Source organism: Gymnoscopelus microlampas (assembly GCF_963454915.1).
Source record: "Gymnoscopelus microlampas genome assembly, chromosome: 9".
NCBI classification, from domain to species: domain Eukaryota; kingdom Metazoa; phylum Chordata; class Actinopteri; order Myctophiformes; family Myctophidae; genus Gymnoscopelus; species Gymnoscopelus microlampas.
The window spans coordinates 27,992,870-28,009,874 of record NC_139946.1 but is presented as its reverse complement, the minus strand read 5'-3'; the positions used below and the strand labels follow the sequence as shown (position 1 = coordinate 28,009,874).

Below are 17,005 nucleotides of genomic sequence, written 5' to 3'. Positions count from 1 at the left end.
CTGTCAGTATGTCTGTCTGTCTGTCTGTCTGTCTGTCTGTCTGTCTGTCTGTCTGTCTGTCTGTGTTTCTCTGTCAGTATGTATGTCTGTCTGTCTGTCTGTCTGTCTCTCTGCCTGTATCTCTCTCTCTCTACGTTTCTCTGTCTGTCTGTCTCTGTTTCTCTCTGTCTGTCTGTCTGTCTGTCTGTCTGTCTGTCTGTCTGTCTGTCTGGTCCCCCCTCTCTCCTCTGTTTCGTCTCTCCCCCTCTCCCTACACTCCCATTGCTGTTTTACAGTTGGTGTATAATATGGATTTTTACATTGTATCTTGCCTAGTGTGTTTTTCAACCTAGACAGAGGGATGACAACTGCCTTCAAAGGGAAAAGTGTATATTCCACAAAAGTAGGGCTGCCCCACGAACGTAACCCCCCCTCCCCAATGGTACCCCTCTCTCTCCTCTCACCCCCTTTTTCACATGACGTCATATTATAGAAAGCTTTCAGGGTGGTTGACAGTTAATCGGAGAACGAGGAGAGGCCGCGCATGCGCGGAAAGCCCCCACGAAAGGCGAGGAGCTTCTCTGACAGGGTTGCCATGTCCGCTTATTATAAGCGACTTTGGGCGTATTTTTCTGTGAAGTTGCTTGTAAATATTGTTTTATTTTGGGTTGTTTCTTAAGTGTAGTTGTTTATTTGGGCTTGTTTTTATGTAATGGTTCAAACCAGTGGTTCTCAAAAAGAATTCATGTCAAGGACCCCCAAATTAATACTGTCTGCAGACCCCCCATCTGGAAATATTTTGTTCCAGGGACACCCATACCAGATTTGTGGATTGTCTTGTTAGAATCATGTTTAAAATGATGCACTTTTTTTTCAAGATTTTTTTTAAAAATAGCAGATCTACAAGTTCATGTGAGCTTGTAGATATATTTATAATATACACTACGTTTAAAGGGCGAAGGGCTCGCTTCTTTTGTGCTTGTTTCTCTCACAAAATCTGGCAACACTGTCCTCTAACTAACAGCAGAAGCAGCCAGGCACTGAGGCAGCCAGCGTTTAGTTCAGTTCATAACCATCATCACGGCGACGGGTTTTTACAACAGCCACAAAATACAATAAGCTGGTGGAAGCTCAACGTTTTTCATCTTCACACTTTGTCGTCAGACCCTTCAGACATCGTCCCCCAACATGTCAGTGGGAAGTGACTTTGGGAACCCGTTGAGAAAATTCAAACTGGTCTTTCTGGGGGAGCAGAGTGGTAAGTCAATCCTCTGGAGAAGTTAACACACCCCGAGTAATACTTACTTCGTCGCGCCGAGAATAGCAGACCTACAACTGGCTACAAGCTCACAGGGCGTGAGCTTGTGAGCGTGTAGATCTGCTAATAAGGTGGCGCGCGACACCATCGCGAGACGGAGCACACATTTCTAGGCTTTTGATTGTGATGTGAACCCCGGTGCACCTGCTGCATCATCACAGCATCTTCATGTGTCATCTGTCGTCTCCATCTGCAACTTACTCTCTATCTATACTATATGGCTTCTTTGTCTTTGACAAGACGAAAGAGATGTTGTTACAAGAAGTTTTTATTTTATTTATTGTGTCACAGGATGGGGGGGGGGGGGGGTATTATTTCTTAATAACATTATTGAACATAAGATATAAAGCTCCCCACAATAGACACAGTTAGATACAGTTTTAAGTTTTCCAGTGGAAATTAAAACGGCGCTTATTGTCTCCACCTGGTTCTAAGACTAAGATTAAACTAGTTTTAATGATTCCACCCAGAGCTCATTATTCCGCTTGTGATCCACATGCAGGCTAGTTATAACTAAGAGCATTTAATCCGCATTCCAGTTGCAAAAAAAACATTTACCTTCTCGGCATTGTCATGCAATGCAAAACACGATGATTCTATATTTCAATTAGCCCAGGAGAAGATGTGATTAATAACATAGTGTGGTGTAAATAAGTTGTTCCTCTGTGTGTGTGTGTGTGTGTGTGTGTGTGTGTGTGTGTGTGTGTGTGTGTGTGTGTGTGTGTGTGTGTGTGTGTGTGTGTGTGTGTGTGTGTTGAGACACACCCAGGCTGTGTCAGTGTGTGATGTGATAACTTGTGTAGCTGCAGCAGCAGTCTCTCTGGCCCCGGTATTGTTTCATTCATTGTGCCTGCTCAGGAGGATGACTAAGTTATTTCTTTATTTGCCTGTACTGTCTATGAAATAACGTGTCAGCCTATGGATGTATACCTTGTTAAAATCATAAAATCAGATAGACTATGACTGTTTATGTGACATATGGATGCAACTCATCTATGATTCATCATCTCTGCCTCGATCTCCGTCCATCCCAAGATTATCCGTCCACACCCTTCCCTTTTACAGTAGAAAGGTTCCTTTTATTCTGCACAACATGTTTTCATTATTTCTGGGTCTATATGTTGGGTGGGACAGTATAGAGATTTTCTTTTTCTTTTCTTTTTTTTTTGGGGGGGGGGGCTTATTGGGGACATGTCAACATGGTCTTTTTCAAGAGCATTAGTCCTGCCGTGGACAGACCGTTCACATGTATGCAGTGTTAGGAGGCGTTATATATGTGTATACGATGCGTGTACACATGCAGCTTGATGTACAAGTACACCCCCTGGACATGATGACGCTAGTATGTCGCAGGGACTTACCCCCCAAAATCCAACGCTTGATGCTGAGTGCCAAGCAGGGTGCCATTGGTTGCCATTATTATAGTCCTGTATAACTCGTCCGGGGATTGAACCCCCCGACCTCCCAGTCTTGGGGTGGAGCTGTAGCAGTAGTAGCCTAATATCACAGTGATTGGAGAACCCACTGTGTGTCATGAAACAGTTCCAGTCACAGATACAGTATGCTTTGAGTTACTCGTTATGACGCATCAAGACGAGTCTGAAACCCGTAAACCTTGGGCACCTTTCCCTTTGGGGTGTCTGGTGTGAGCACCAGTGCTTCTTAACTGGTTTCATATTGGTATCTGAACATCATGTTTGCCATGAATTTTTTCAGTGATAAAATTTGTGTTAAAAAGCTCTGATAGCAATCATTGCTATAGAGTGTTTGTCCAGCTCTTTAGGAAACAGAACATTTATTTTCAGGTCGTGATACCAATTTTATCCAGTCAGGAGAGAGAACTCATACAGGATACAGTACAGGATAAACGAGTACAATTGGAAGCGGTACAAAGAAATGAGCAGACAAAATTGAAACTGGAACACTATACATTTGAAGCTGATAAATGGGTACTCTCCCGTGATTGGATGAAATTGGCAACCCACCTGAAAAGGTATTTTCTGTTTAATAAAGAGCTGGAGAGACAGGGAGACCACCCGTTACTGAACAAACAATCTAGCAATGATTACTTACTATCAGAATGTAAAGCTTTAACTCTTTAACAAAAATATGTTTGTTTTAAGCAAAAAATATCACTTACCATACCTTTTTAAGTACCTTTTAATGAACACAATATCCATCTACAGTATTACAGTTCTTCTTTGTCTATGACCCTGTCTGGACATCTAGTGACCTACTTTTGCGTACTAACTCACTGCTTAAGGAACATGGATCTATACAGAATGCTGAAGGTGTACTGTTGGTTTCATCTTCCATACTCAGCATTATAGCCTGTTGAATTGCATTACCCAATGACACTATTATTGGATTAAGTGCGTAACAATAATGTGAATAGGAAATGCATACAAGATCTCAGTCAGGGCATAAATTAGGGGTAAAGGGCCACAACTATTGGTCAAATTAAGAAAACAGTGACATCATCTACTACTATTAGCTCATCTAAAGGAAAAGCTTTATAGGTTTCAGAATAGAACATCACTAACAAAATGTCCCACAGGGATGAATAACTTGATCTGTGTGTGTGTGTGTGTGTGTGTGTGTGTGTGTGTGTGTGTGTGTGTGTGTGTGTGTGTGTGTGTGTGTGTGTGTGTGTGTGTGTGTGTGTGTGTGTGTGTGTGTGTGTGTGTGTGTGTGTGTGTGTGTGGCAAGTCCCATCGATTCATGCTTCAAATCAGGTTTTTGCAAACGTTGGCTAAAGCACACGTGTGATCCCAAAGCAGGATGTGAGTAATTTGATAATCGAGACATAAACAACCCAAGAGAGCGACAGATAATATAGTTTCAGAGTCAGGTAGCTCAGGCGTACTGATCCAGTAGCCAGGCTAAATCTACACCCCTTTGTTTGATGGAAGGATGAGGATTAATGATTGGTTGAATATTGATTGAATACTTTATTAACAGTTTGCAAATAGTACAATAGTACGATTATACAATGGTGCTAAAAGGATAACACAAAAGGCCCTATGGACATGTTTCCATTGTGGTCCTGTGTATTCAATTCATCGAGACATTTAAAGACATACAATAATATACAAGACATCAACACTAGTAGCAATAAAACGGTACAGTAAACGGTCATTATCAGGTGTTAAGCTTAGATTTACGAGGACCAGTTACAAATTGCAGACAGGTGCTCTTTTATGGCGGTTTTGAAGGAGGGTAAGGAGTCACACTTTTTGATTTCTGTTGGTAGGGCATTCCATATTTTGGTGGCATAGCAGTAGAACAAATTTGGCCCCGTGTTAGTGCAGAATCTGGGTTGACCGAGATCAGTGGAGCTCCCTCTGGTGTTGTGCTTGTGTGTGTCTTTTACGTTATTTAAGTAGTTTGACAGGTACGTGGGTGTCTCTGTAGTCTTGAGTATCTTGAAGACCAGGCCCATTGCAAGTTAATGAAAGAAAGTCTCTTTCTGTTTTCTTTCAAATATGTTTTCGTGAACGGAAACGACAAACAGATGACAGTTTCCTGTCGCAACTTTTGCGAGGCACAGTTACAGATTCTCCGTAGCGTCATATATGACTGACATCATAGACTGGCCTCCAAGTACTCTGACCACACTACTGCACTAGTTATGTAAATCTAGGAAGCACTTGGCCTTGAGATGTGAAAATAGCCATCTCCATGCTTATAGTGTGGAGATGGCCAGACCCCAAATCCATTATACAGTATACAAAAAGTAGGAATTGAAAAAATCCCCAAAAGGTAGCACATCCAAAATTTGGAGGACAAAGTACTCACAATTCCATGATGATTTGTTTTATTGGCACACACCAATAAACTAACGTGTTTCGGCTATGAGCCTTCATCAGAGTATGTTTTATACTGTAAAGTCAGAAACTGATTGCAACTGACAGAAGATCTTGAATTATTGATGAGTACATTTTCTTAAAACACAAATAAAATAGGGTACTGACTTAATGAATTACGTTGCCTGAGGAGCATATTTCCTTTTAATCTCGATTAGCACTTTGAACTCATTTGTCAATGTTTGTTTAAAGACTATGTAGGAATGGCAAATGGAATCTGATGATTAGCATCAGCAGCACTGTGTTAGTGCCTTGTCAGCTACTTTATGTCAGGGTATGTATGTACTTCCACCCCCGATTTCTTTTGATACATACATACAGTGACATACCCTTTTGCTGCAGTGGTTTTCTGCATGAAATTAACACCAAATTCACACCAGCAGCGGTATTTCGCTTCTGCGTTCTGAGAAAGCGGTGAGCGGTTCAATGCCTTTTCTGATGGAGGGGAGCGACCGCTGCTTTCCCAGTTCCACCGTGGCAGGAGGTGGAGCCAGCAAAATGCGAAGCAGAAGCACGCTGTGCTTTTGAAGTACTGTAGGCGTGGAGTTGGCGCACACTCGGCAAAGTTTTAAACTAGCAGTTGTAGGTGTGAAATGAATCACGATTGAGCAACCGCATGACTGTATGTCCTATTTTCAGGTTTCAACGACGTCTTCCATGAATAGTTGTGGATTTGGAAATGTATTGTTGTCTCTCAGTCTCAACTGTCTTGCAGTAAATATTTAGTCATGCATTTTGTGTTGACTTTCGGAGCGCTTTCCCACCGCAGGGCCTAAAACCAATAATTGAATACCTACATCATTAAGCCACCGGATCAGTTTCACTGGGCACGGTTATTCAACCTGGGCAAGGTGTGAGCCATGAACTACACAATCAAACAGAGCCAAGTGGAAAGGCAATTGGAGAAGTTATTAAGCATGCTCAGAACCATTCTGGTGCAGTGGAAAAGAGCCTAACCCCAAAACGGGTCCAAATAGAGGCTCCACTTTTCTTAGATTGTTACTTTCAACATGTCCTCCCAATCAAGTAGACATAAATGTTGGGAAGAAAATCTTAGACAATTTAGAACCAAGCTTGGTCTGGGCGTTATGGACAAAATCAAATATCACAATGTTTTTGACCAAATAATATTAATATTGTGACCATATTATATTGTGACCATAGCAATATCAATTTCCTTTTTAAAATGTTTTACCATTTTTGATATATAAAGTATAGTGTAAAGGCTTAAGTGATTAAAACCAGGAAAAAACACTTTTGCCACAATATTACGATATCCCAAATCCCAGACGATATCTACAATCATACCAAGATATCGACATAATGTTGATTTATTGCCCAGCCCTATATTTCTGCCTCTCACGGTCTATGCAGGTCAGACGGGATTGCGATATTGGCAATTTCCATAATAACCACTGACTTCACCGTTGCGAATCGTCTGGGTTGGTCAAAAGCGCTGATCCTGATGGAGACCCTGAAATGAAATAAAGGTTATGTGACTGACTGAGCGGTCCTAGACAGTCTGAGGGAGATAAGGTTACAGGACAGAGCCTGTTATCACACAGAGCACAGCCCAGCAGCACCAGGGGACTAGGTTTTCTCAGCCTCCCATGCATCCACTCAGTGGTAGCCTACTGCAGTACCAGCCTCATGGTTTGGTTGGGTCCTCTCTGCTCTCTCTAGGCAACTATCAATTATTTTATTCTTGATTATTACATTGATTAAATTTTTATTAATCAAATAATTGAGAAGCACATTTTCTCATTTATATTCTTTATCAACGCGAAAATATTTGAATGGAGATTATTTCCGATTCAACTATTGTATATCAATTAGTCTGAGTAACCACTTAATCTCTACTGTATTTTATTGGCGTACAAGTGAGCTTGTAGATCTGCTAGTCCTAGTCCGCCCTCTCTCTCTCTCTTCCTCTCTCTCTCTCAATCCCCCTGTCTCTGTCTCTCTCTCCCCCTCTCTGATGTGATGTAAGTGTCTCTCCCTGACATGTCTGGCATAATTGCAGCTGGTGCTCAGGCAGGCATGAATCCCGCCAGGTCTGTTGCTATCATTTATTAATGTTCATGAATGGACTCAAGTGTGTCGGGGGCAGGGAAGCTGTTTGAAATAGGCTACTGTACATGTGCCAGTGGTAATGGTTGGAGTGGGTTGATCACTGTCCTGATTGGTTACTTGCCTAGAAAGTAACCTATAAAGTGTGTTATTCCCTTAATGTATTTGTTGCAATTTCCATTTCAACGTTTTTCCTTTTTTTTTTAAACTGAAGAATTAACACATTTATTTTCTTAAAACTGCAGATAAGAACTACATAACTGACCATACAGAACACAAAATGCCATAGCGCTTCAAGTTGTACAAATACTGTATACGTTTATTAACCACTTAAACCCTCTATTCTTAGTAAAATAGACCTGAGTTAAGGGCCATTCACACTAAGCACTATAACAATAACTATAACAATAAAAATGTAGTTTTAAAAAAGTCAAGTGGATGGCAGAGTTCACACCAACTAAATCCAAATGACAATGGTGAACGATATAGTTATAGTTATAGTGCTCAGTGTCAATGGCCCTTAACAATTGTACTTGGACAGCTTTCTTCTGTCTACTCCAAATCTCTTTGCCAAGAATGTTCCCCCCAGAATACAGGCATGCTGGGGTTCAAGAAGAAGAATGCATTTTGGCAGCTAAATCCAAACAAAGAAGACCTTGCGTGGCTAAATGATCATACTGTACATGAAATTCTGTTTCTTGCAGTGTTCACTTACAGCTTGTATGTTTACTCCTACATTAATAGCTAGCTAGTCTTGTTTGCAATAGTTTTTAACTTGTAAAAGCCAAGTCAAATGGTGTATGGAGTGAATTGTGAAACAATGGCACATTTTCACTATTCTAAGCTTTTGTCTAAAGGGAAACCTGGCGTGGTATTCTGTGGATGCAGAAGAATCACCTAACATCAGAGAATGTCTTCCAGATTAAATGGGCAACCTTTCATGCAGTCAGAATGTTGAATGAGCTGTCAGGATGTCTGTGCTTCTGGCAGCTATCTGGATATCCTCTGCACTGCCTGGACAGACAAGTCTGGTTACAGCTTCACTGGCCGAAGCTGAAGCTAAACTGGCAAATTAGCTGTTTTAAAGAATCAACAGGGTCTTTGTTAGAACATGACAAATACTACCGCCCTCAAACCGTATGGTCCACTACGCTTTTTCTTATTTGTTGGTCCAGAAATATTTGTGCCACTGCCATTGGCAATTTTTTAAGGGAGCAGCACTGCTTGGTACTTGCCCTGTGATTTCTAAAAGCCAATTGTTTGGAGGTAATCCCCCTGTTGCATGCTTCATTTCTCCACAGACAAACAGATGGGAATGCATTTGGTTTGGAGCATCAGCATGTCTGTCTGCTCTGCTATCAGATTTTGTTCACTGAATCCAACTGCCAGCCTCCCTTTCTCAGCGCACAGAGTGCTATAACACAAAGTATTACTGGCTTCAGAATATTGCTGAATCACTGGACCAATACGCTACAGAGTTGGGTCTGGTTCCTAATCTAATACATCAATCACTGTGTCTCCAGGCAACAGCTTTCTGAGCAAATGAAACTCTTGTTTTTTTGTCTCGGTTGGACAGGGAACGATTGACATATTTCTCCCTATAATAAACCACATACTGTACATCTCTGTTTTGATTCAGTAGGTTAGGTGAGTATTACCCAAGTTATCACATGGCATGCACTCCTTAGTTTGTACTTATTAACATACAGAGTACAGCTTGAGTTCTTTTAAATTGTTGATCAATGTTTATGGACAAGAGTTGTTTTATGTAAGGTAAATTAGTTTAAAGGTTGTATGATGTATTTATATCAGACTTACTATAAGTACATGTTAAAGTTGATGTGATTCAAGTTTGTTGTCAATTCGATTACACATCCAACCCCATCTTTAGAAGAATTAAGGCATTGCAATGATAGGATGGAACATTGCTAAGTTAACAGTATATTATTAATCAGGAGGGACCAGAGTTGGTTGGGTTTGTTTGCAATCATTGTTCCTAGATTATCCAGTTTATATTTGTTTTGATATGTGAGAACCATGGAGAGCTATATTGTGTCTAGTCACCGTTTTGAGTTGATTGATATGTGATGTATTTACAGTATGGCTTGCTGGGGTCCAAATAATGTTATGATCCAAGGAAGTTGTGTGGTGCGATCACCTCTCACATCACATGCTGCAACCTATATGACATTCTTGAAGCCATCTACCCTGAAGGAGTATCCTCCATAAAACAATAATCTTGGAGAATCAAGTAATCTCAAAGCTTTGTTATCAATGCCTTCTTGTCCCCTGAGATCCAACTCTCTGGAAAGTGTGACAGTTCCCACCAGTTTCTGTCCTTCTTTTTTTTCTCTTTTTCTTTGAGATGTTGTTATATGTTGTGGTTAGGGAGGTTTTAAGGCAACTAAATAAGCTCTCCATAATTCAGAAGCTCTAGAAACAAAGTGTATGCTGGTGTCATCATCATAACTGATTTCAGTTACTGCTTTTGAGGAAGGTATTCAGGTTCACAAATATAGGGTTTGGAAATAGTCCAACATGTTTGGGAGTCTGTTGTCCTTTAAACGGCTGTTATCTATGTACGACATGTGTAGACAGTGCAAACATCAGAGGCCAGGATTTTATGTTTGTTTTAAGCCTGATGTATACTCCGTCATATGGCAGTGTCACACACCGAAAATAGCCAATCTACAAGGTTGTTGAGAGTTGTGAGCTTGTTACTTCCCCTTTTTTGCTGTGAATCTCTCAGACATTATCATATCCCTATAGACATCTCTCCACTCCACCAAGTATTTTTCTTTTTTTTAAAGCAATCCTCCATCTGAATACTACCCATTTGCGTTATAAACAGCCTCCTTTGTGCCACTTTTGCTTTTCTTCTTTGCATTTAAATGACAAGATTTCTTCTTCTTTTTTCTTCGATCCGTTCCAGCCTTCTGAACCTCAGAATAGTGGTTTTGTAAAGTCATTGTACTACACCTCGGCTCTGCAGTGTATTTTCGACTGTGTGAATTGATATCGACACCCATTTCATTAAGCAGCTAGTGAGAGTAATCTGTGTTGTTGTTTTTATCGATATTGTGCAAAAAAATTAAAATAGGTTGTTTTTAGATATTTTCTAATTATGCGTCATTGCCTGTGGTGATGGTGCTTCTAGGTTCCTGCAAATACCAAACTGCTGTGCACTATAACACTTTTCTCAACGTCTGGTCTGGGGTCCCACCACGGGTGCAAATGAACCCTTACAGGTCTGTATCTCTGAGAGTCAAATTGAGCCTTTTTTGGGGGGGACCCAGTCTGCACTGTAAAATTCTTAGTATTAATTTTACTCTGAGAGTGTACAAATGGAACCAAAATTAAAAAAGAGGGGGAGATGCCAGCACTCAAAATGTCGAGGAGAGGATTTAAAGTTAAAACAAAGCTTCTTATATAAAACATGTTTCGACCAGTTAAGATCTTCATCAGGGCGAGAACCAAAATGTGTTTCCGTTTGTAGTTTCTGTATTGTAACTCTCAGAGTTACAGACCCCCTGGTGGTCCATGGACCAGACATTGTAGCACGATAGTAGGATGATCCTTAGGCCACCACAAGATCTATTTTACTCTCCATCAGTACACTGTTTACGACACGGTGACAGCTAATGTGTGTCCCTGGGCCTGGGTAACTAATAACAATGGAACCTAGCCTAAAAGAGTCGTCCACACCAAGAATGATCTATGAAGATAACCACTATAATGATAATGATAAAGATGCGAGGAGCATCCACACTGATTAACAACCATAATTCTCATAGTTCTGTTAACATGCTAAACGTGAGTGATGTGTTATATATATTTATATTATATATTTTGCCACTGTTGTTGTCGTTATAGTTGCGGTATAGACTCCACCATCCACTTGAGTTAGAACAAATCTTGAAGGAAAAAAAACATATTTATAGACAAAGAGCTCTCTCTGTCAAGAATTCGCCAGCCTATAAATATCATCATTCATAAAGTATAGCCTATCAGAAAACATCATGCCAGAAAACTGCTCATAATCGTCAGTAAAGGATTGCATGAATATGTTGGAAGCTTGCCTTGCACTTGCTCTGTTGTGAGACAACACTGCCTTAGGTTGCAGAGGAATATTGACATATTGGCATTTTTATGTTAGATGTAAATACCCAGTGAGTGGATAAGCATTTCTGTTAACTCACTGCAGAATACTGTGACACAGTGGGTTGCCTTTGGATTTTATCGTTTTCAATTTCTCCCTGAATGTGTTCATAGAGCCTGTCATAAAATATTAGAGTGTGTAGCCTATATGGAAGTATGTCGAATACTGGAGAGTTATTATGCGGAAAATGAAACACAAAAATACAAGTCCGACATTCAAGACAAAAAAACAGGGAGACAATTGTTTAATGGGGTTGACAAAATCTTCCCATTACAGCCACCAAAACTGCCATGTCCTTTGAACAATTACCCAGAAGGAAACCCTTCCTCTTCTGTGTAATAACCTAGTCTCTGGGATTATTTCAAAGTTTCCAGGGGGAACACACAGGTAGATGTTAGCTCCCAACTAGCCTCGATCTCCAGGCTTTTATTTTCCTTCACGTTTTGCTAAAAAATAAGAGCCTGGACCAGTCTCTTAACGTTCCTGACGTAGGAAGTGGGTGATTTCCCCAACCAACCAGAGTGCAGTGGGCGTCGCTCCAAATGATGTGACGTCAGGGCTCTCAATGCTGCACATTGGGGAGGAGGAGGGGTGCGGGGGCAGGAGCACAGATCGGTGAACTAATGGGAGGCCACGGATTCTCTCTCCGAAGATTTTTAACCCGCCCCTCTAGACCAGATATCAGACGCGCTAGGGCAGCCTAGCTCCCAACAGACATAATAACCCATGAACTACTCTCTCCTAAAAGCCTCCTGGGTTCATAGACTTGGAGCCGAAGACGCTGTGACTGGAGATGTCTCAGCTGGATACAGCAGAGTGGAGTGGAGGCTGTAATGTAGCGTTTGTCAGGTGGGCTTCTAGTCTGCACTTGTGCTTCCAACCTCTGTCCCTGGTGCTGAACTCACTTTGGCTCTCTGCTAGAGGAGAGATCCCTGCCTCTGCAAGCTCCACGGGCAGTTAATTTGGAGAGCCAAAGTAGTCCACTGTCATGTCATCACTAGAAGACACAGTGGTTACTCATTCTGCGGGATACAGCTTTTTGCTGCATCGCGGCAGTAATCAAGGAAATGGCAGATTTGAAATGAGTTGCCGCTTCTAAATGTGAACATTACATAGATCATAACAAATGCTGTAGGGAAACTCTAGCTGTTGCTTTAACAGCTAGAGTTAATATTATGTAATTATAGTAATGTGAACATTGGGAAAACATTTAAAGCAATAGTTTACCTCAACATTTTAATATTGCCAATCTACTCACCCTCATTCCAGTTGAAACGAGAATAGTTTCGTTATCCACACAAGTTCATAGTATCTTTCTCAGTTCTCACAATCAATTGAAGTCAACAGTGACCAGTTCTTAAAGTTACAAAAAGGGCAAAAAAGTACCATAAATGTTTGCACTCCTACGCAGAGGTCTGTGTCACAACAGAACGAGTTCTGTGAGACCTGGGTGTGTGAAAGCAAGCAACATTTTTGTAAACAATGGCATAGTGAATATTTGCAGTCGATCATTTGACTTAGTTATAATGCTGCATGCGCTGTATGAAATAGTTTTATGTAGGGCTGGCTACAACTATTAAAGTATTCTAATATTCATTCTCTGGGTAGGCATTAAAATTCCAGTTTGGATTATTTATGTATTTATCTTTTCTAAATGTAGGTTATAAATTAAGGGGAACTGCAAAATAGAAAAATATATACTTTTGTTAATAAATATAATACCATCTTGGACACGTGACGTCACTCACTCAAGAATGTGCGCTTCAGTTCACCATGGCTGTTGAAGGAAAATGGCAAAGACCTCAGCTGTGTGGGAACACTTTAATGAACGGATGACAAGACAAAGGCCCCTTCTTTGATGCCTGTTAGGTTGTAAAATGTTATAGACTTGGTGTCTTTTTAATAGCTGACTGTTTTGTTGGAGTTATATTGCTGTTTCTACTGTTGCTATTATACTATATATGCTATTATTTCATATTAGGAATATTTATGTAGGTATATAATTTCTCCATAATAAGAAGAATTGTCACAAAGTGCATAGATACGAGCTTGTTCAACCAATCCCCTCGGCATTACTGAAACATGCATAAAACACACCAAACCTTTTGGAAAGTGTTATCATTCAATAACAGCAATTACATTGTCATACCTAGCCATGCAGTAAAGGGAGGCCTTTAACCAACACAAACATTAGTGTAGTACAATAGTGTTATAGAATCCCGAAAAACAAATGCCTTTAATTAAAACAGAAAGCTACTTTGATTTCAAAGTAGCCAAGCATATTCCCTGATCTCATTAGCCTAATACTGTTTTGTCTAAATTCAGTGTATTACTCATTTACATTCATGCCATCTCTGCTAGGTGTATACGCTACACTACATCGGTTGGGCATCCAAGTGCTCTGGGAAGGGGGAAAAACAAACATCTTTCAGGCTTCTTTGGTTGACCGGCGAGTTCATAACAGGGGTTTACAGCTTTATGCTAAAAGGCTGCTTGTGGCGAGGCTGGACGACTCTCAGAACACAATTCCTTTGGATAGTGTGCCGACACAGATGTCTCATTTACCCTGCCCGCAGCAACGCTTGGCAGGATGATATAATTGGTCTGTTTGTTTGTGCGCGTGTGTGTTTGTTAGAAAGATAACTTGACAAAAGGACAGGCAGATTTCAGGAACATAATGGAGAAAATGAACAGGAGGTGTCCCTGAAGAGATTATTTGAGTTGGCAAGATCAAGGTCACAATCAAAGTCAAGGTCACAATTGAGAATGGATGGGCTTTTCAGGAAATTTGGGTGGAATGATCAGCAGGCTGATTAAAGGTAGGGTAAGTGATATTTTTGGGTTAAAACAAAAAGTATTTTGTTAAAAGGTTAAAGCACTATATTCTGATAGTAATCATTGCTATAGAGTGTTTGTTCAGTAACAGGAGTCTCCCCGTCTCTCCAGCTCTTTAATAAACAGAAAATACATTTTCCGGTAGGTGTCAAAATCTCAGCCAATCAGGAGAATTTACCCATTTTTAAGCTTCATTTTTATAGTGTTCCAGTTCCAATTGTGCCTGCTGATTTCTTAGTGCCACCACTTCCAATTTCACTTGTTTAATCTATATCCTGATTGAGTTCTCTATCCTGATTGGATAAAATTGGAAATGAAACTGAAACGAAAATGCATTTCTGTTTTATAAAGAGCTGGAGAGACAAGGAGACTCCTTTTACTGAACAAACACTCTATAGCAATGAGTACTATCAGAATATAGAGCTATTTAACACTTATTGTAACTAAAGAAAATCACTTACCCTACCTTTAAGTTTTGGTTTGAAAAGGTCTAGCTCACAATCAAGAGATAATTTGTGCCATTTGATATGCAAGCATACAGAGGAAGACGGCTGTCTTAAGACTGATGTTTATTTCTGTGGCACGTTGGGCATTGATATATGAGGTGTGTGTGTGTGTGTGTGCGTGTGTGTGTGTGTGTGTGTGTGTGTGCGTGCGCCCACAGGAACATTAAAGTCTAGGTTAAATTCCCAGCACAGGGTCTTTGTTCCTTTAATATGTAGTGAACTTGCCACATCTAAAGATAACTATGGGTCTTTTTCATTTCACGTCTCATTGCACCTTCCCAGCGAGGGCGTTTCTCCTCTGATGGATTGGGGGAAGCGTCTCACTGACAGCTTTGATCTGCTATTGATCGACTCAACTGCCCATTACTGGGGGGGTAACTGATTATTATGGCTTGAGTCCCACCATCCAGCATATCCATAGCCGGCTCAAATGGCCTTGGGGCCAACAAGCTTGTTTTAACCACTTGAACCCTAGCGTCCCTATTCTGGGCACGTTATAATGGGCAAACATTCGTGGAAAATAGGCAAATATTTGGTGAAAATTGACAATCTGCAAGCTCACAATGCGTTACAAGCTTTTAGCTTGTCCCTTGGGGGACTCCGGTCAACAAAGTATATAGGGTTAAAGCATGCGCGCCGTCTCTCAGCCTGGCTCAGTGGTATGAGCATAATGTATAAAGCTACTGTATGCACGGATGCTTGTTCTACTGTCAAATTTCATCCACTGTGCCCTTACAAAGCTTGTGGAAGTATACTGCTTAAAATTCACACATACATAAAAAGTTCAGATATATAGGCCTAACGCTTTATTCAAAGATTTACTGGGAAAGATCGCAATGATCTGCAAAGGCGCGTTCTGAAGGTACAGCCTATAAAGCCTGTGGCACATTACTGAGCTGGAGAAATATGAGACCCACCGCAGAGAGAGAGGAGAGGGAATCAGACTTATCAAACAGTAGAAAAATTTGCGGCCTGAAAATATTAATAACTGTAAATCCAGCTCTTATGGCATGTTTTTAATTCCAATATAAATAATAGCATTTTGCTCACTTTTTAATGAGGTGCGTTCAAACGGGAGTCCTGCGGGAGCAGGTCTCCAGCACAGGAATACCAAGCAGGGGGCTGACAGCTCCATGCTGCACAGTCGAGTGGGCGTACTCGCCGAGACACCCAAGAGAAAGAAAGCACAGCTTTCACTTGTACTCTATCTGCCTTAAGGAGGCGGGAATGCAAATCTGCCCGCTGCCACTGATGTAGAGACACCCTGTCGGATTTAGTCTGCCTTCCTTTCTGTGAAAACTCTGTGAAAGACGAGCCTCGCAAAGACAAAGGAAGTTGGTGACGGTCTTATTAAAAGAGTGTGCCGTTTCCGAATAAAATGTCAAAGAATCCTATAGTACAAGGGGTTAGCAGCTGACTTAAGTAGCCAACATCTCTGTTAGTTTGCTGCAGTTGCAGGATTTCTGGCTAACACATTTCTGTCTGTCCTTAGAGTCGGACCAGGTTTATGTAGTTATGGACAAGCACACTGACTGAACCTCTGTAGAGTCGTACAGAGACAGACAGGGAAGGAAATGGTAAGAGACAGAGATGCAGAGTACACAGTGAGGCGAGAGTGAGAGATGGGTGTGTGGGTGTGTGTGTGTGTGTGTGTGTGTGTGTGTGTGTGTGTGTGTGTGTGTGTGTGTGTGTGTGTGTGTGTGTGTGTGTGTGTGTGTGTGTGTGTGTGTGTGTGTGTGTGTGTGTGTGTGTGTGTGTGTGTGTGTGTGTGATTGGAGAAAGATGCAGAGAGACTTAGATGGAGAGTGTTTGAGTGAGAGAGGGAAGACGGATGGTAAGAATTCGTACGACATAGAGAATATACATAACAAGACATGAGAGACGGTAAGAGAGACAGATTGAATTTGTGTGTGTGTACTGCATGTGTGTGTGTGTGTGAGCAAGAGCAGGAGAGTTACTGTATGTGTGTGTTCTGTATGTGGATGATAGAGACAGCCAGAGAGAGACGGGGAGAGAAAGCATTCCATTTAAACAGGAGCACTTTGCTCAAAAAGCTGAACGGCTCTGTGAATAATGTCCCTGCTGTGGAAGAAGGCTGTCATTTATCCTGGGAGGGCTTCTCTACTCCACCAAGTTCAGCAGGTCTCCATGACGTATTTACTCTTATCCACTCCAAGCTCCACAGATGTGCCCTCATCCACCTCGGGCTGAACTCAGCATCCGGATCACACAAACAAAATGTCATTAGCGCCCAAGTTTAACAACGTCACAG

The 17,005-nt window shown here is 41.2% G+C and overlaps 1 protein-coding gene across 1 annotated transcript in view; it reads left to right on the top strand.

Moving 5' to 3' along the window:
* The first annotated feature begins 1,110 nt into the window (after positions 1–1,110).
* rab6ba (RAB6B, member RAS oncogene family a) overlaps positions 1,111–17,005 on the top strand; it is an 86,305-nt gene continuing 70,410 nt past the window's right edge. The window contains exon 1 of the mRNA XM_084067090.1: positions 1,111–1,237. Within this exon, the coding sequence (XP_083923216.1) occupies positions 1,168–1,237 (70 nt within the window). The 5' untranslated portion in view covers positions 1,111–1,167. The remainder of the gene's footprint in view (positions 1,238–17,005) is intronic.